General features: G+C 56.6%; 2 protein-coding genes across 2 annotated transcripts; both read left to right on the top strand.

The window, feature by feature from the left end:
* Nucleotides 1–422: 422 nt before the first annotated feature.
* On the top strand, nucleotides 423–5,716 carry LOC130266663 (extracellular serine/threonine protein kinase FAM20C-like). The gene is made up of 10 exons (XM_056515943.1): nucleotides 423–901; nucleotides 2,334–2,509; nucleotides 2,595–2,673; nucleotides 3,169–3,261; nucleotides 3,434–3,549; nucleotides 3,847–4,027; nucleotides 4,143–4,252; nucleotides 4,925–5,006; nucleotides 5,117–5,176; nucleotides 5,259–5,716. Exons 1-10 carry the CDS (start codon nucleotides 423–425, stop codon nucleotides 5,491–5,493), a joined length of 1,611 nt encoding a protein of 536 aa, XP_056371918.1. The 3' UTR covers nucleotides 5,494–5,716.
* A 1,980-nt stretch (nucleotides 5,717–7,696) lies between these two features.
* SUN2 (Sad1 and UNC84 domain containing 2) lies at nucleotides 7,697–18,262 on the top strand. The gene is made up of 18 exons (XM_056482499.1): nucleotides 7,697–7,784; nucleotides 8,016–8,175; nucleotides 8,648–8,820; nucleotides 8,965–9,099; nucleotides 9,271–9,366; nucleotides 9,554–9,647; nucleotides 9,831–9,901; nucleotides 10,136–10,263; nucleotides 10,618–10,839; nucleotides 10,922–10,999; nucleotides 11,117–11,160; nucleotides 12,183–12,348; nucleotides 12,433–12,660; nucleotides 13,698–13,782; nucleotides 13,866–13,981; nucleotides 14,115–14,282; nucleotides 14,697–14,789; nucleotides 14,899–18,262. The coding sequence occupies exons 2-18, from the start codon at nucleotides 8,051–8,053 to the stop codon at nucleotides 15,010–15,012; spliced, it is 2,136 nt and encodes a 711-aa protein (XP_056338474.1). The 5' UTR covers nucleotides 7,697–7,784; nucleotides 8,016–8,050; the 3' UTR covers nucleotides 15,013–18,262.
* Nucleotides 18,263–18,451: the final 189 nt, after the last annotated feature.

Here is an 18,451-nt window from a genome sequence, read left to right as displayed (position 1 = left end):
GGTGTGTGCTGTAGAGAGGCAGAACCATTTTAATGCCCTGCATTCAAGGAAATGTTGTGCAGCGCTGTGCAGGTGACAGCACAGAGAGGCAGGACAGTGGGGAGTCATCTGCAGCCATTGCTGTCCCTAAGCCAGCCTTGCAGCTATTGATTTGGAACTTGCCCCATTCACTCTAACCTTGGCAGTGCCAGCTTGACCCTTATCAGTGCTGATAAACCCCACCACAACCTCCTGTCCCATCCTGATGGTGTCACACCGTGAAGTGCCGAGGTGACAGATCTTTCCTGCCACTCTGCCCTTGCATCAGTTGCTCTTTTGCTGCGATGCTCTAAATCCAGGAAACCTCTCTTTGCTATTTCTGCACAGAGGCTGCAGCCACACCAACATTTTTAACCCTTGCTGAGTGTTTTGTGTGAGGAAGGATGCGGTGCCGGCTGCAAACGCTTCTCCAGAGGAAATTTAAAATCAGCCTTCTCCTTCTTCTGCTCTTGGCCCTTGTCGTGCACCTGGTGATGGATTTTGCTCTCCCCACGGCCCGCAGGCCCTGCAGCTGTGATATCAAAGCATCAAAAGCTGTGGGTGTCTCATCAGGCAGCCCCATGCCAGCCAGCCTTAAAAAGCTGAACCTGCGAATCCTCCAGGATTTCAGTGGAAGCAACAGCTCCTTGGAGAAAAGTTCCCAGCCACAGAGAGAGGGGCTGCACTTGAGGGCTGGAGAGCCAAGAGTCCAACAGCAACATGAAGAGGGGAGTGCAGGGTGGACCAAGGGATCAAAGCTGGCAGCACTCTTTGAGCATCCTCTTTACAACATCCCAGTCCCAGAGGTGACGGAGAGAGACAAGCTGTTTATCATCAACCCCATGGAGAAGTTCAGCCTGCACAGCAGCGGGAGTGACGAATGGTGAGGAGCAAGCTCAACCCTGGCTTGCATTTGGGGGATATGTGGGTTTGAGGGGACAAGCAGCAGGGAGCAAACATGTAGTTTCCTTTTCCTACCCCATTGCTAAGCATGCTCTTCTCATATCTCAAATCCTCTCCTAGCCCTGAATTTTTGGGCTGTTACCCATAAGCTTGTAGCACACAGCAAAGCTAAAGGAGACTTTTGAATTATTCATTGTATTATGGATATCTATTAGGTGATCTCCTCAGCTCCTTCCCTTACCCAATGCAGACTAGCCCTTAGTGTTTCCTTCTGTATATGAGGAAGTCCCTGCTCCAGATTTCTAACCAGTTTTATCCCCCTCTCTTGGTACACTGGAGATGCAAAGCCTGCAATGTAGGTTACCTCTAACCATGAGACCATTCCTGTCCTGCATTTTGCAGGATATTGCCTGACCTCTTTAGGCTCGGCAGTATGGTGAGCTCACTGCTGATGGCTGTCTATTTTTATCTTTGGACTACTAACCTCTAATTAGAAGGAAAGATATTAAAAGCTTTTGCATTGTAACACATAGCAGCTTCCTTATAGAAAGCACACTTCCAAAAGTGGTGCCTGCTAGAACTGGGGAAGAATAAAAGCTGGCTTAAGAGCTGGTTTCCACAAATGGGCGTTTGCCTTGTCTCTGAGGACCACCTATGGGTAGCCTTGGGTTTGGTTTGATTAAATCAAGGCATAGTCTGTGTTTTCTTAGAGAGAGACATGGAATAGGGTTATAGATGCCCTGGGCTAACTGTCCCATTGCAGTGCCAGTGTGTGCTAGCACAGAGGTGGGGCAGATACCCCCAGGGGCTCCCTTAAATGCCAGCAGACTGCAAACTTGCAGGATGCACAGAGACAGGGATAGTGTTAGCCCAAATTTATCCCCCTGGGGAAACCCACCCCAGGGAAATGGGTTGTTGAGGATGGGAGTTCAGGTCAGTGCTGGGGATGGCTGGGAAGCCCATGCTTCTCCACCCTTGTTCTGTGTTCACACATGCATCCCCAGTAAGCACATGGAGGGGTGTAGCAGACTGTACTCCTGGGAGCCAATCCCTTAGGGAAAAACAATGAGATGATCTGTTCCAGCAGGGAAATAAATGCATGGATAAGAGAGTCAGGATCAACCCAGGGATTTTCCATGGGGGATGGAGGGAAGACATTATGTCCCATCCAGCCATGCTGGTCTTCCTGACTTTGGGTGGGATCTGCCAGGTGCCAAGAGTCCCATGGAGGCATGGGGCAGGGGGTTCCACCACCACAAAACCTGGAACCCATCCAGGGCTTGCTCTGGGCTTTCTCCCCACCTCTCCCTCCACGCACCGGCTCCCAGGAAGGGGCTGGGGACACGGGACCCATCCTGACCCCACTAAAAGCTGTCCTTGTTGTTGGGGTGGTGGTGGCTGTCGGGCTGCAGGGTCAGCAGCAGTAAAGCCGAGACGCTCCTCCCGACAGGGAAGACGGCCTATGACACCTACCCCACCTGGCTCAAGTTCCACGTCGGCATCACCCGCTACGAACTGTACCCCCGCCGGGACCCCTTGCTGCCCACGCTGCTCCGGGACTTGGCCACGCAAAGGATCGTCAGCTCGGGTACCACTCCCTGCCTGCACCCCTGTCCACACCCTGCCCTGCTGCCTGCTGCCTGCCTCCCTCATCCCCATGTGCCTCCTTTCAGTCCAGAAGTCCGGCGGGACCCAGCTCAAGCTCATCATGACGTTCCCAAACTATGGGCAGGCCCTCTTCAAGCCCATGAAGTGAGTAGAGCCTGGGACAACCACGTACCTCACCCACACGGTCCTGTTAGGTAGCCAGGAGTGGCCAGAGGGGACCATGGAGGGAGAAATGGATAAATGCTTCATCTGCTGCCTCGCTTCAGCACCTCCATCCCAAAACTGAGGCGAGCAGAATGGTCCCATTTCTCTTGCCTTCCCTGGTGGTGCTTGCTGCAAACTGGATGCAGCTTGTGATGGGGTAGTGACCTCCAGTGGTGGAAAGAAGAAGGTGGTCCATGAGGACCATCCAGGAGCCTCCAGTCCATAAGGGCTTCCCCACCTTTGAGTTGGAGGCAGGGGTTGCGTGGGAGCCTGGATAGGGGGCTTGGAGCCACCCACCCATCAGGAAGGGACTGGAGGAGACTGGGTCTGGCTGTGTCTCCAGTGACACCTGACCTGGTGGTGGTTTGGAACTAATCCCATGCTTGGAGTGACCCCATCCATGATGACTGCCCCCACCATCCCCTCTCCTTCCAGGCAGACCCGGGACCAGGAGACTCCCATTGATTTCTTCTACTTCTCAGACTTTGAGCGGCACAATGCAGAGATTGCAGCCTTCCACCTGGACAGGTGAGCATAAGCTTTGCATCCAACCCTGCCCTCCCATACTTGCAAAGCACCAGAGAAACTGCTCCTTCATCCCTTTTGTGAGGGATACCTGTGTCTCCTGTCAGTTTTAATAACTCGCTGTTATTAGACCAGCTGAGGTCAGTGAGAAACGGTTGCAAGGTGTGTGTTTCAGGATCCTGGATTTCCGGCGAATCCCCCCAGTTTCTGGCCGTTTGGTCAACATAACAAAAGAAATCCGGGATATCACCACAGACAAGAAACTGGCCAAGACTTTCTTCATCTCCCCAGGTGAGCTTTCATGCTCTCTGTCCTCTCCTGTGGCCATCTAGATGGAGCTCACCTGGAGCTGGCTGCTGCTGCGCTGGTTCCCCCCACACTCAAATTATCCCACTGGGGACTGTTCCAGCTCCCATGGGTACCCTGCCACAGGCTTTTGCTCCTCCCTTGCCATTGCTTTGCTGGTGGCACATGGCCAGAGCACATGGAGCATCCTCCCCTGGCTGATTGCTGGACCACTCTGCCTGGGGGCCGCAGGCTCGTTCCCTTCCTTCTCTTTGCCAACCTTTGCTTTGCCCCCATGGCCAGCGGGTAACGTCTGCTTCTACGGGGAGTGCTCCTACTACTGCTCCACGGAGCACGCCCTCTGTGGCAAACCGGACCAGCTGGAGGGCTCCATGGCTGCCCTGCTCCCCGACAAGACCCTGGCCAAGCGCCGCTCCTGGCGCAGCCCCTGGCGCCGCTCCTACCACAAGAGCAAGAAGGCTGAGTGAGACGGGGCATGGGGGGCGTGGGGACGTGGGCCAGCAGAGCCGTGGGATGGGAGGGGGTTTCTCCACAGCTGCTTTCATAGCCCCATTCCCTTCCCTGGCCTCTGCCACCAGGTGGGAGCTGAATCCCAACTACTGCGCTCAGGTGCGAGAGACACCACCCTACGACAGGGGCCACCGCCTCCTTGACCTCATCGACATGGCCATCCTGGATTTCCTCATGGGTGAGCCCCTCCGTGCCTGTGCTGGGGGCTGGGGGGGTCCCTCAGGAACAAGAGGCCCTAATGGCTCCGTGTCCAGTGGTACTATGCCCTGCGAGGCTTGTTGCTGTTCAGGCTGCAGGGAGCAGCAGTCTTACCCACAATGAGAGCACAGGGCTGTGCCACCAGGGCATTTCCCAGGCAGAAGTCAAAGGGGAAGGGATTCCAGGGAGACCCCAGCTGAATACCCTGGACATTGGAAGCACCTTCCAGCACACTGTTGCGTGCAGCCCCTGCAGAGCCAGAGGTGGAGATGATGCTGCACAGGGCTCTTGCTGCCTCTCCTATCCGTGGGCCACTTCTTCCTCCCTGCACTGTCCCCTCACCAGCATCTGACTGGGAGAGTTTCCCATTTCTTCATTCCTGACCACCCAGCCATGCCTTTGCCATTACTTCTGCTCCATTTGCCACTGTTGTCCCTGTGTAGGGCTGCTGGGATGAGAAGGGGCCTGGAGGCCATGGGGGTCTCTGCTCTGTACCCCTGCACGGCCATGGCCACCAGACGGACACCTTAGAGGTGCCTCCAACCCTTTTCCCCAGGCTCTGGGTTTCAGTCTCACACCAGGAGAGTGCTCCATGTTCCTGCTCCCATCTCCCAGCCCACCACTTCATGACAAATTTTTTGGCCCACCACAGGCAACATGGACCGGCACCACTACGAGACCTTTGAGAAATTTGGGAATGACACTTTCCTGCTCCACCTGGACAACGGCCGCGGGTAAACTTGGGGAGTAGGGGGAGCAATCACCCCAAAGGGGTGGGGGGAGATCTCCAGTCTTGCTGAAATGCCACCCGGACACATCCTTACGGGCTTCTCCCCACCCCCAGCTTCGGCACACATTCGCGGGATGAACCGTCCATCCTGGCCCCTCTCCAGCAGTGCTGCAGGTAAGGGGCTGCCACCCACCCCGGCTCTGCTGTTGGGGAGAGGCTCCTCCTGCTGAGAGCTCTCCCTCCTCATCTCCGGCAGCATCAAGAAGTCGACTTACCTGCGGCTGCAGCTGCTGGCCACCCAGCCCTACCGCCTGAGCGACGTGCTGCGCGAGGCGCTGGCCGCAGACCCGCTGGCCCCGGTGCTGGCTGAGCCCCACCTGCGGGCGCTGGACCGGCGCCTGGGCAAGGTGCTGGTGGCCGTGGGACACTGCCTGGCCAGGGCAGCCCGCCAGGAGGAGGTGCTGGTGGATGATGTGGGCTCGTGGGTGTGAGGGGGTGCCCTGCTGGGTTGCTGTGCTGCCGAGGGTGATGTGGGGATCGATGTGCGGCTCTGATTCTGTGCAGCGTCAGCTTTTGGTGGTGCCGAGCTGGTGGCGTGCTGAACCAGGAAAGCAGGTTGTAAGGATAGCTGGGACAGGGAGGGGATTTAAATAAAAAGGTTGGCCTAGTGGGGAAGACATGAGCTGTGATCTTCCCCACCAAGGCTGCTTTCCCAGCCCTGGCCTGTCCTTGCGTGCCTGGACGTGTCACTTCAGCCCTCCAAAGCCTTTTAGGAAAGGGTAGGGATTTTTCCTGCCTTTCCTCAGAAAGAATTGCCAAACTGGAACAGCTGGCAATCGCCTTCTGCCCCGCCCCCCCTCTCTTTTTGGTGACCCCCAAAAAGAGAGCTGAGACTCCCCAGTGCTGGTGTGGGGAAAATGAGGCAGAAGCTCCCAGCTACACACCATTTATCTTTTCCCCAGTCTTCCCACACCCACTCAAAAATTCCCATGACTCTGACATCACCACCTCCTCCACAGGACCAGGGATGCAGCAAGGACAAACCCCACACCCCTCAAAACATCTTCCCAAATCCCCCAGGAACCACCATTGACTCCTCTAACAGCCGAAAAAGTGGCTCCTACGGAGGGGAAGGATTGACCTGGGGCTGTGCACCCTGCTTAGTGCCTGGTGGCTCAGCACCCAGCTTATCCCCTGAGCCTCCTGGGGGGAGTTAATCCACGCAGGGTTAGGTCAGCTGGAGCAGGTGCCATTGTGACAGCCACTGCCAGTGTACCCAGGTTGGGACACAGGATTGCCATCTGCATGGCCAGAGATAAAGGTGCCACTGGGGAGGGGAGATGTCCTCTGTCCCAGCCAGACACTTGCAAAGGGATGGGAAGCCACGGGAAAGGGTGAAAAAGGGCAGCTGGCACAGTGGGAGATGGAGCTGGAAAAGCTAGGCAGAGATTTTGGCTGGAACAAAAAATGGGCTCAAAAGGAAGGGAAAAAAAAAAAAAGAAAAGGGAGACAAAGAGGATCTGTCTGCGTTACACAACGGGGCTGGGGATGTTGAATCGGGGTTTGTTGCGGTGTGCCCCCCCGATGCTGACAGCACGTCTCCTGCCGCTGCCCTGGCTTGTGCCCCAAAGCCCAGCACACGGAGGAAAAGGTTTCAGGGCTGTTTTGCAATAGGTTCCTTCCCTTCTGCCAGCTTCGTCGTTTTTAAACTCTTTATATAAATACCCTTTTGCTCCGTACCCAAAGCCAGGGGGACCATTCCTGCACCCTGCCCTGCAGACACAGCCTAAAAACCGCGTCCAGACACAGGTGGCCAGCTGCCCTGACTCTCAGAGCTCCCCCAGGCAAATCTTTTCCCAGGCGCCGTCAGATTTAAAACGCGGGGTGTGGGAGGGTGGCTGTTTTTGCAGCCTGGTGAGTTTGCACAAGGTCCCAGCTGTGCCGCAGCGGTTCAAGGTCCCACGGGAGCAGCCCGGGTTGGCTCACTGGCCCCTGACGAGCCTGCCCGGCCGCCCGTGGGGAAGAGCAGCGGCAGCGGGGTGTCTGGAGCCAGCGCTGGGGAGCAGCAGAACAAGCCTGCCCAGTCGAGCGGGGCTGCCCACGCCCCAGGGACAGCTTCGGCCGTGTCGCCGTGGTGGGTGGTGAGTGGGGTGCGGGGATTTCTCACTCCCACCAAAGGGGGCTGGGGTACAGCCCTGCACCTGGCAGCTCCCATTTTGGGCTGGCAGCGTGGGCTGGCTGCTGCCCGTGCTGGGCACGGCGGGAGAAGCCCAGGGCTGAGGTGTGTGCAGGTCCCGGCGGGCAGCAGCGGAGTGTGGATGGGCTGTCATCATCAGCACCCCCAAAATGATGAAAATAAAATAAAATAAAATAAAATAAAATAAAATAAAATAAAATAAAATAAAATAAAATAAAATAAAATAAAATAAAATAAAATAAAATAAAATAAAATATAAAATATAAAATATAATAAAATATAAAATATAAAATATAAAATAAAATAAAATATAAAATAAAATATAAAATAAAATAAAATAAAATAAAATAAAATAAAATAAAATAAAATAAAATAACTGTGCCAGCTGCGGTAATAACATAAAGAAGAGGTCCCTAGAGGCGGGCAGAGCAGGGCTGCCCCTCTCCGCGGCGGCGGGCGGGGCGGGGCGGCGGCGGGGGGGTCCGGGGGAGGCGGTGCCGCCTTCCCCCGCAAAACAAAAGGGAGCGGCGGCAGAGCGGCCGGGAAGGACGGAGAGGATCGCTCCTGGCTGCGCGGCGCTTGCCGGTGGGTGTGCGGGGCACAGCCGGGGCCGTGCGGGCGGGGGGCAGGAAGGTGTGTCGGGCCGGGGGTGCGGAGGGGAAGGGAGGCGAGGGGTTTATCGGGGACCCCTGTGCGGGGAGGCGGCTCCATCCCACGGTGCTCGGTGCGGGCCGGGACCCCTGCCACAGGGGTGGGGTCCCCGCGAGTGGGATCCCGCTGGGTGCGTCCCTGCCGCTGAGCCTTCCCTCTCCCCAGCCCAGGTGAGCCGAGCCCCCCCTCCTGCCGCCGCCATGTCCCGCCGCAGCCAGCGCCTTGTCACCAGCCGCTATTACCCCGGGGACGATGATGCCGCGGCCAGCAGCAGCGCATCTCTGCTGGGGGGGACACAGCTCCCCTTCAAGGAGACCACCGGCAGGTCGGTGCCCAAATCTGACAGGGGCTGTTCCATCCCACCCTCCTGGGTGGGGTGAGGGGATAGCTGCATTAGGGACCGTGACGGGCAGCCCGAGGCGCTCCGGCATGGCCGCCTGGGCTGTGCCCCGGCTCCGGCCAAGCCCCGCGCTCCCTGCCCGGCACAGGAGCCTGCCGGGGTGGCCGGGTGCCAGCTCCCAGCTCCCGTGCAGCTGGATGGCGGGAGGGAGGAGGAGGAGGGAGGTGCGCTGCAAGCGGAAAACCGCAGCGGTGCGAGCGGAAGCGATGGCCGGGACGGGCGGGAGGGGAGGGAGCGGAGCGGAGGCTGCGCTCGGCAGAGGTTGCCGCTTCCGAAAGCTGCCGCCATCCGGTGTGCAGGGAAGTGATGCTGCTCCAGGGATTGGGGTGAATTCCCCATTCCCCCCCGCCGCCCTGTACCCACATGTGTCTGATGAGCCTGTTCTTGCCTCCCGCAGGACGATCAGGAGGAAATCGAGTAGCACCAAGCGCCTCTCTCCCGCCCCCAGCACACAAACCTCCTACTACAGCGAGTCCATGATGAGCGAGTCCTACCTGGGGGGCAGCCGGGGCCTTGCTGCCCTGGGTAGCTCCATGCTGGATGATGATCTGGACAGCAGCACCTACTGGGGTGAGCCCTCCTGCTCTCCTAGGACAGCTGGAGACAGTGTCCTCCCTGGACACTGGAGAGTATTGGGGCAACTGCCCAGGCTGGCTGACTGGGTTGCCCCTTGTGGAAGTGATTTCTCAGTGGAACTCTGTGTTTTGGGGGCAGGTGGAGAGCTCTCCAGTAGGAGGAGAAGAGGTACAGGGGACACAGAGTCCAGTAAGATCAATGGGGTGCTAGAGAGCAAGACGTACGACACCTACACATCTTCATCTGGCTACTCCTCTGAGGATGATTATGCTGGTAGGAATGCACTGGTCTGTCTGTAGTGGCAGGAATGCGGGGGAGGCACCCCCAGGGGGACCAGCCAGGGCCTGGTTGTACCCAGTGTGCTGCCAGTCCCCGCTAGATGCCACCCCCAGTGCAAAGCCTTGGGTTGCTGTCTGCATTGGTGACTTGCTGCTTCCTTTCCAGGTCACTGTTATTCAGGCCAGAGTAGCTCTGGGTCAGGTCTGAGAACTGCAGCCTCCCGGGTGGGCTCCTTCCTCTGGCAAGTGTTCACCTCCCCAGGTGAGTGCAGGGCTTGCAGGGCACTTCTAGCAGTGCTCTTGCCAGTCAGCATCTCTACTCTCTGGGCGCTGTGTGTGCTATTCCCTGTGTGGGTGGAGGGGTTTTATCTCCTTGTGGTGCCACCTTTGGGCATGGAGGGGACACCTCTGCCAGGACTCCTCCTGAGGCTTATTTTTTCTCCTGGCAGTTCGGTTCCTGGGGTGGCTGTTCTCGGGGCTGGCAGGGGCCTGGCGCCGCCTCACCGGCACGGCTTCCCACCTGGACAGAGTCCCCTTCTCCAGGTGAGTGTGCTGGGGGGACACCAGCATGGGGGAAGTGTGGGGAAAACCTGCAGGACCCTGGAAAGGGGAGGCACATTTGGGGTGGTGGTTGTCTTGTCACCTTTGCTTTCCCTCTGGCCTCCATCCAAAGGTGATGAAGGTGGCTGCAGTCCTACAGGCACCTCTTTCTTCTCTGTGCTCCAGGCGCTACCCACGTCTGAAGAGGTCCCTGCTGCTGCTGCTGCTCCTCCTACTCCTCACTGCTGCTGCCTACGGTGAGACAGCCTCCCTTGATGTGCTGCCCTGAGATGTGGGGCAGTGCAGAGCATCCCACTGCCAAAGCTGGGGGATGGGATGGGATGGCCTGGAGCTCAGTGGTCATGGCTTTTGGTAACCTGATCCAGCTGCATCCCTGTGCTAGTGTCTCCTTGTAATCCCTGGACATGCAGGTGCTCAGCCATCAGTATATCTATCCTGTGGTTTTGACTATCTTGTCCTTCTGTGCCCAGGAGCTTGGTACTTCTACCCATATGGGCTGTCAACACTCAGCCTGCCTTCCTTCCCATGGTGGGGAGCTGGAAAACTTTCCTCCTCCTCTGATGTTCCTGGGGCAGGGGACCTGACCACGCTGGACCAGGTAAGCTTCAGCAAAGGCATGATGGTGGCCCAGGTGGGATGAGTGCCTTGCAGGGAGAGCTGGGACAGTGTGATCCATGGCTGAACAATTGCTTCCAGGGTATGAGGAATGGTGGAGAATGGGGCAGATGATGGTTCCACATTGGCTCCCCCATCTTGTGGCCATCTCACTCTTGGGGTGTCCCTGGGATGGAGCAGGGGGAATATCTGCCTTCTCATGGGATGAACAGATGAGTAAGATGCCACTGACTCTGAGGAGTAGCTGGGAATGGGTGGTCAGGCTCCCCTTTCACGGGGTCCTGTGGAGCAGGGACTTCCCTGGGGGCTGCATCACGCCCTGTTTTTGTCGCTGCAGGGGGGACACCGACTCCTGGCTCGCTTCCAGTCCCTGGAGAAGCGCTTTGAGGCGCTGGAGGCCGAGCTGTCACGGTGGGAGCTGCGTCGTGGGGCGGCAGCAGTGACAGCAGGGGGAGAACCTCCCCCAGGGGACATCCTGGCACAGCTGGAGGGGCTGGTGAGCCGCCGGGACGCGGGGCTGAAGGAGCATCTCCGCGCCGACATGGCCAACCACCTCCAGGTGGGTGCCAGGGGAGTGCAGGGCTGTGCAGGGGCTGTGCAGGGCCAGGCTCTGATGTTCCACCCTGTTCCTCATCCCTCAGGGGGAGCTGGATGCCCTCCGAGCCCAGGTGCAGAGGGATTTGGATGGGCGCCTGGGCAAGATGGCACAAGCTTCCCGGGTAAGTGGATGAGCATGTGGTGTCACCTGGGCAGGACACCCTCCCCAGTGGTGTCACCTGGGCAGGACACCCTCCCCAGTGGTGTCACAGGTCTCACTCTTTCCCCCTTTCCTGTAGGAGATGGAAGCACGCTTGCTGGAGCTGAACTCGGAGTGGCAGAGGTAATGCTGGCTGTGGGGCAAGGCCATTGTTAGGGGCAGGCAGGTAGCTGGGTGAATTCCCCTCAGCCAGGCTTAGGAGGAATCTGCAGGACTGGTTTGGGACAAAGGAGAGGTCAAGAGACATAGTGGGGGGGGGAAAGGAAGGAAGGATGCATGTGTGGGTGTCTGGGAGCCAGCACTGTGCTCTTCTGGCCGAAAAGGCAAGTGGTATCCTAGGCTGCATCAGTAGGTTGAGGGAGGTGATCTTGTCCCTCTACCCAGCCCTAGTGAGGCCACCTCTGGAGTGCTGTGTCCAGTTCTGGGCTCCTCAGTAACACAAGGGAGACATGGAGTTCCTGGCGCTGGCTCAGCAGAGGGCTGCAGAGATGATGAAGGGACTGGAGAATCTCTCTGAGGAAAGGCTGAAGGAAAGTGGGCCTGTTCACCTTGAGAAGAGACAGCTGAGAGGGGACCTAGCCTAGTCAGTGGCTGAAGGGAGAGTCACAAGAGGTTGGAGCCAGGCTCTTCTCAGTGTTGCCAAGCAATAAGATAAGAGGCAATAGGCAGAAACTGATGCACAGGAAGCTCCACCTGAATATGAAGAATTTTCTTCCTGTGCGGTGACTACATAGTGGAACAGATTCCTCAGAGAAGCTGTGGAGTCTCCCTCTCTGGAGACAGTTCAGAATGGTCTGAATGCAATCCTGTGCCATGTGCTCTGGGATGACCCTGCTAGAGCAGGGAGGTTGGACCAAATGACCCCCTGTGGTCTGTTCCACCCTGACCCCTTCTGGCAGCAGGGCTCCAAGAGCAATGGCATCAAATGACCTTTGCTGCTGTCGTTTTGCATGACTGTGAATGTGGTCCGTGAGCTGAGGATGCTTTCCCATGGGATGCAGTAGAAGAGGTCACTGCCACTGGAATTAAAGCTGGGTCTGGAGATGGAGTTGAGCATAGGTGGTGTGGGATGAACCTGTTCCTCCAGTTTGCAGTGGGAGCTGTTCCTGTTGGCACGAGGTTTTGTTACGTTTCTCTCGGCACAGCTCGGCGCAGGAGAGCCTGCGAGGGACCTTCCGCCAGGAGCTGGGCAAGCTGGAGCAGGAGGTGGCAGTGCTGAGGAGGGAGCTGGCAAGCCTCAAGTCAGACCAGGAGGTGATGGGGAAGCACGTGGAGGGGATCCTGGAGCAGCTGAAGACAGTGCGGGCCGATGTGAGTGCCTGTCCCCAGGCTGTTTGGCAGAAGGGCGAGCAGGGCTCCCTGCCCCAGGGCTGAGCTCTGCCTGCACCTTTCCAGGTGGAAGCACAGTTCCCGCTGTGGATCAGTAGGTTCCTGTCACAGTCCCAGCAGGATGGTGCTGCTGCCTTCATCCTCCAGCGGGAGGACTTGCAAACAGAGCTCCAGGCTCTGGAGCACAAGATCCTTGCAAAAGTCCTGGAGGACCGGAGGCTGTCGGCACGGGATGCCCAGGCTGGAATTGGGGTGGCCCTGCGGCAAGGAGGGACTGCAGGAGTGACAGAGGAGGTGAGTGCTGGCCTGAGCCCCAGGGATGCGTGGTGACTGCAGGTGTGGGGCTGGGGACTGTGCCCCACTTTGCGTGTGCCTGGCAGATGGCAGAGGCATTGGGAAGGCCCCCGCGGCTGGGATATTGGTCCTGGGCTCACAGGATGCAAGAGCACCCTTCAAACTCCTTCTCTGCCACTGCCTTCTCAGTGTGTGCCTGCTCTGTGCTCTGGAAGGGGTCACAGGTGGTAATACCTGCAGCCCTGCAAGGCTCTTACTTAAAAAAAGGCTCTTACTTGTCTTGAAATCCAAGCTTCTGGTTGTGCATCCATCACCCAGAATGTGGGACAGGTGCCAGCAAGGTTTCCACGGGTGGAGCATCTTGCTTATCTCCATTCTTCAGCAGTGTTGCTGAGTTGTTTGGTGCAAAGCATTTCAGCAGAATGACACCAAGGGGAAAAAATGAGCCTGCTTGCTTTGGAAAGAGTTGTTGGCAATTCCCTGTGGAGGTAGCGGAGGGAGGGATCAAGCTGGGATTAGCAGTCCCCATAGTCTGCGCAAGTTTGTGCAGTCTGTAAAGTTTAGACTCAAAGTGGTGCTGCAGCGTCTTAGCTCCTTGGGCTGAGTTTGGCTCCAGATGGATGCTCCAGCCATCCTCTCCTTTTCTGGATGAGGGGAGCTCCCATCAATCCTGTGGGACAGGGCAGGAGGGACCGGCAGATGATTCTGGGTGGTCTGTTCAGGCTGTGTCTAGTGGTAGCTTTCCTCCCTCTGGGCCAGTCCCTCTTGGGGACAGGCAAGTGCAGCGTGCCTGGGTGCTGCCCCTTCACTGCACAGCTCCTCTCCCCTGGAGTATTTTTAGCAACCTCTAACGAGGCTTCCCAGCCAAATGCGTGTGCTCTCATTTTTGCCACGGTGATTCATCCCCTGGCTGTTCCATGCCCTGGCTGTTTTGTGGGAAGGTCCTTGCACCCTCTGTCCCTGTGGGAGCAGGTGGGTGGGGGCCAGGATGCCTGCCCCAGTTTGTCACCCTCCTGTGCCCTCTGCTCCCACTGCAGCAAGTGCATCTCATCGTGGGCCAGGCCCTGAAGCGCTACAGCGAGGACCGGGTGGGGATGGTTGACTATGCCCTCGAGTCAGCAGGTAGGTGGTCGGGATGAGCCCTGGAGGGGTGACCACGGGGTGCTGGCACTCAGCTCACCTGCTGCCATCCCCTCTCCTGCCAGGGGCCAGCGTCATCAACACTCGCTGCTCGGAGACCTACGAGACACGGACGGCGCTGCTGAGCTTGTTCGGGATCCCGCTGTGGTACCACTCGCAGTCCCCCCGCGTCATCCTGCAGGTGGGTGCCGAGTGGGATTCTCCTGGGCCTTTTATTGGCCTTGCACTGTTGCTCCAACCAGCAGCCAGGCTGGTGGGAGGAAAGTGACTCTGATGGTGGTAACATTGCTGGTGTTTCATTTCCATGCTCATAGCCAGACGTCAACCCTGGGAACTGCTGGGCGTTTCGTGGCTCCCAGGGCTTCGCTGTGATCCGCCTCTCTGGCATTATCCGCCCCACGGCCGTGACGCTGGAGCACATCCCAAAAGCCCTCTCACCGCAGGGGACCATCCCCAGTGCCCCCAAGGACTTTAATGTCTATGTGAGTGCCCTTACCCAGACCTGAGGGGAATGGGATACAGTGGGAGGGTGCTGGAAGGGATGGCTAACAAACCCCATACCTGGTTGTGGGATGCTCTGGGGGGGTTGGCCTTACCCTGAAGAAGAAGAATAACTAATACTGGTGGGGAGAGGGGTAGCACCAGATTTCAGGAAGAGTTTGGGGAAACATAGGGACAAAGGGGCTTGAGTAGATGTAACTTTTGGTCTTTCCCCCTTCATCCTTCCCCACTGGTCCCTGTTCCCATTTGTCTGTTTTGTCCTGGAAGAGCAGGAGTGGGGGCCAAGCATGCTTGTGTCTCCCTCTCCCTCTTCTGCCCTGGATGTGTGCATGACCTCTGATCTCCCTCTCTGATGACCCCTGATTCTCCCTTTCTGCCTCCCTGCCCTTCCTTAGGGCTTAAAAGAAGAAGGAGAGGAGGAGGGCCTTCTCCTGGGACAGTTCACCTACGACCACAACGGTGACCCCATCCAAACATTTTACTTGGAGGTAAATGCTTTTCCCCCTAGAGCACCTGACCCCCGAGACGAAAATGAGGCCTCTGGGTTTTCTGAGCCTTAGAGAGCTCACGAGGTTTTTCTTTTCCCTCCTCCCCAAGGGTGACTCGGTGGGCACATACCAGCTGGTGGAGCTGCGGGTGCTGAGCAATTGGGGTCACCCCGAGTACACGTGCATCTACCGCTTCCGAGTGCACGGGGAGCCGGAGCACTGAGCCCGGGGACGAGGATGTGCCGGGCTGGCGGCACGAGGGGACGCGTCTGCTTCACTGCTTCGCACCTGGAAACCCTGGCGTGCACCAGCAGCCGCCCCGGGAGCTCCCCTGGGGGGAGGAGAAGAGCTGCTGTTGAAGGGGTGAGGCTTTCACTCTTGCAAGGACCGGGTGGTGAGGCTGGAGCATCCCCCGTGGGTCCTAGCGCAGCCCGGCTCGTTTTCAGCGCACGGGACATTTTAACTTTGTAAGCTAACTTTGTATCGGGTTTGCGCCGCCCCCCTTCCCTGCTGTCCCGCTCCTTTCTAGCATGGCCAGGGCTTGGGAAAGGGGTGTGTCATTTTGTGATGTGCTTCATGCAGGCTTGGGTGCAGGAGATGGTTGTGTGGGACCCTGGTGCCTGACTTGGCGCTGCCACCTGTCGTGGCCACCAAGTCCCCTCCACACAGGGTCACTTCTCTTGCCTTGGTGTTGGTTTGGGTAGAGATCTCCAGCCCTCCAGTGCTGGGTGGGCAGAGAGGAAATAAGACAGTATTAATGAAGTATTAACATAAACTAATGGTTTGGGGGCAGCAGGAGGAGAGGAGCGTGGCACGTGTTGGTGGCAGAGCCCACCTCCATGTTGCCATCCATCCACTCAAGCCCTCCTGCTGCCAGGATGCTGTTGGCCTCCCTGGCTGGCTGCCTCCCCAGTGTTAAGCTTGATGATGCTTTTGAAAATTCCTGTTGCCTGCTTTTCCTCTGGGGTTTGTTCTGATTTTTTTTTTTTTTTTTTAAAGAGAGGTGGGGATGGGAGCTATTTTCCAGTTGGGGTGTTGGGGCTGGTTTTTTTGGGGGGGGTGGGTTTGTAGTAACAAAGGGAAAAAAGACTTTTTTCATGCAATTTGTACTTAACCAGAGAATGTTACATGGTGCCACTTGGATGAGTGGCTTAGATATGGGGAGGGCTAGAGCTTTGTTTAGTAGGAGAATAGCACACACAGTAGGATAAGCTAGAATAAGATGAGCAGAGCTGTTTAAAATATGGGCCTCACGTTATTGGTTGCTTGGTAGCTGGACTTGGAGGCTGAGGTCCTCTGTGCACTGCTGCTGGTGGGGTGCTGGAGGCATTCCCTGCCCTCCTTGCTCTGGATGTCCTCTGAGACTGCAATGCATGGCTGTGGCCTCTTGCCCATGGCTGCATCTGTATATACTTGACTGTTAGCAGCAAGTGGGAGCTGCTGCCCTAGGCTCTGCAGGGCTCTTGTGGGGGAGATGGGGCAATCAGCAGGGCTTGCAGGTGCCAGCATGCAGAGCCACCCCCTGCCTGCAGGGCTCCCTCAGCTCTCCAGTCCTCCATGGCAGATGGCTGGTGCAGGCTGACCTCCTTTCTCTTGGAAGGGCTCCCTTTTCCTCCTACCTCTCCTCACTGGCATTGCACTGTTCTCTGAGCCCTGGCTGTGGGAGGACTGGGCTGGAGCAGGAGGGTGAGTTCTGCCTGCAGTGGGCGTGTAGGTCTTGCCTGTACTGTTGGGATGGGTGGAGGTACTGCAGGGGTTTTCAGGAAGGATGCACAGACACCTTCCCCAGGCTGAGGGGTGCTAGGGCCATCTGGCCCCTCCACCTCCTGGCTGCCTGCATCACAGTTTGGGTTATGTTCTTGCATGGTGTTAACTGCCTCCAGCTCTTAGTTATGTTCCATTGAAAGAAAAGCTAAAGGGCTCATGGTCAGTGTTTCAGCCCTGTCCAGTGCTGGTATTGCTTTTCCCCTGACATCATGAGAGCACCAGGTATTGATTCCCACTCTGGTGGTCTCTGCTTGAAGCACTGTAGGCATAGAGGAGGAGGAGGAGGAGCTGAAGTAGTGTCTCCTTTCAGCATCTCCTGATGAGTATCAGGCAGAGCTGCTGAGCCTTGACTCCCTCCATGCCAGCCTGGGAGGGTGAGGGTGGTGGCAGCACATCCCTTCTGAAGGGGTCTCCTTGCTCCAAGCTGGGGAAGTGAACCCAGAGGGCACAGTCCTGTCTCCAAACAGGTTAAAATTACCCTGTGGAGCCTCTTGCAGAGCTGGGAGGCCCTGCTGCAGGGAGAAAGCTGACCTGGAGCCAGAGCCAGGGACTATAAATTCTCTCCTATATTGAGCATAGTCTTAATTCTTGGCATCTGCAGCCAAAGTTATTTTAAACTTGTCTACAGCTGCCCGCTTGCCTTGGAGTCATGTCCATGAGTGCACTGAGCACATGGAGCTGTGCTTTTATGAATGCCTAGACCTGCTCTGGGCTCAGCAGATCAGCTCCTCTATTTGTTTGAATCATAAAGAGAGAGCACAGATGAAGCTCTCCTTTTTTCTCACCTTTCTCTGTCTGCTGGAGCAAGAGCTATAACCGTGAGCCTGGGAAAACCCCTTTCTGGCTCCCGGGTCTCTGGCTTGGACTGTTAGGACGGATAAGGTCTCTGCCCAAGAAAAAATGGTTTTGTGGTAAATCAGGCATGCTGGTGAGAGGCAGAAAAGGTGACCTCTTCCCCTGAAAATGGAGTTGTAGTGAGATCTCTGCTCCTTCCATGTGAGTGTTAAGTGCTCTGTCTGGGTTAGGGAGCATTTGGCTTTACAGTGCAAGCTTGCCCTGTCCTTTGGACATGAAAATCTTTGCTGTTCTAAGTAAAACTCCCTGGAGCCAGCAGTGGGAGCTTATCCTGGGGCTTCATGCTCTTTCCTAGTTGGTTTTAGAGGCCTCCCCGTGCCAATCTGGGTGACGATCCCCAGGAACATACTCTGAGATTACATGTGGGTTTTCAGTCTCCAAATTCAGCATCAGTGCTGGGCTGCAGCTTGAGCACCTGTGCTGAGTGTCCAGAGCTGCTGGCTCTGGAGATTGTGGTTTGCAGCATTTCTGCAGCACTTCCCAGAGCTGCCAAAGAGAGCACAAAAAACTGTTGCTTCAGCATGCACTTCTCTGCCCAGGGGTATTTAATCCTAGAGCTGATGCTGAAGATGAGCCTGGTGAGGCAGAAATGCAGAACAGCTGTGGGAGCAGATTTCTCTTATTTACTCCATTTCCCTCCTCTCTTCTCCCTCCTCCTCAGTTTGCCCTACTCACGTGTTACGAATTAGCCCTGCAGAAACAGATGGTTACAGACAGGAGTTTGTGTTTGATGCTGTAGCCTGTTGCAAATGCTGCACTGTTTTGTTCCTTTTATTTTTTAATCAACAGATTGTAATTTATGCCTATGCAAGAAAAAAAAAAAGACCAAGACATAAATTATATCAAAACTGCCCAGAGTGGTTTGGATGTTTTGTAACTGAATTTGCTGTTGGGAATGATGCACAGCTAGTAGATAGACAAAGCTATTCCTGGAGCTCTTATTCTGTGTCGTTTTACAGCAAATCCTTATTTTCCAGCCTGATATACAAGTCTAGGGCTAGTTAACAGAGTCATTGAGCAGGCTTGAGGATGCAAAAACT

The sequence above is a fragment of the Oenanthe melanoleuca genome, chromosome 1A, assembly GCF_029582105.1.
Source record: "Oenanthe melanoleuca isolate GR-GAL-2019-014 chromosome 1A, OMel1.0, whole genome shotgun sequence".
In the NCBI taxonomy this organism is placed as follows: domain Eukaryota; kingdom Metazoa; phylum Chordata; class Aves; order Passeriformes; family Muscicapidae; genus Oenanthe; species Oenanthe melanoleuca.
Note: the sequence above shows the minus strand (reverse complement) of the source record. Positions and strands in the feature narration are given on the sequence as shown.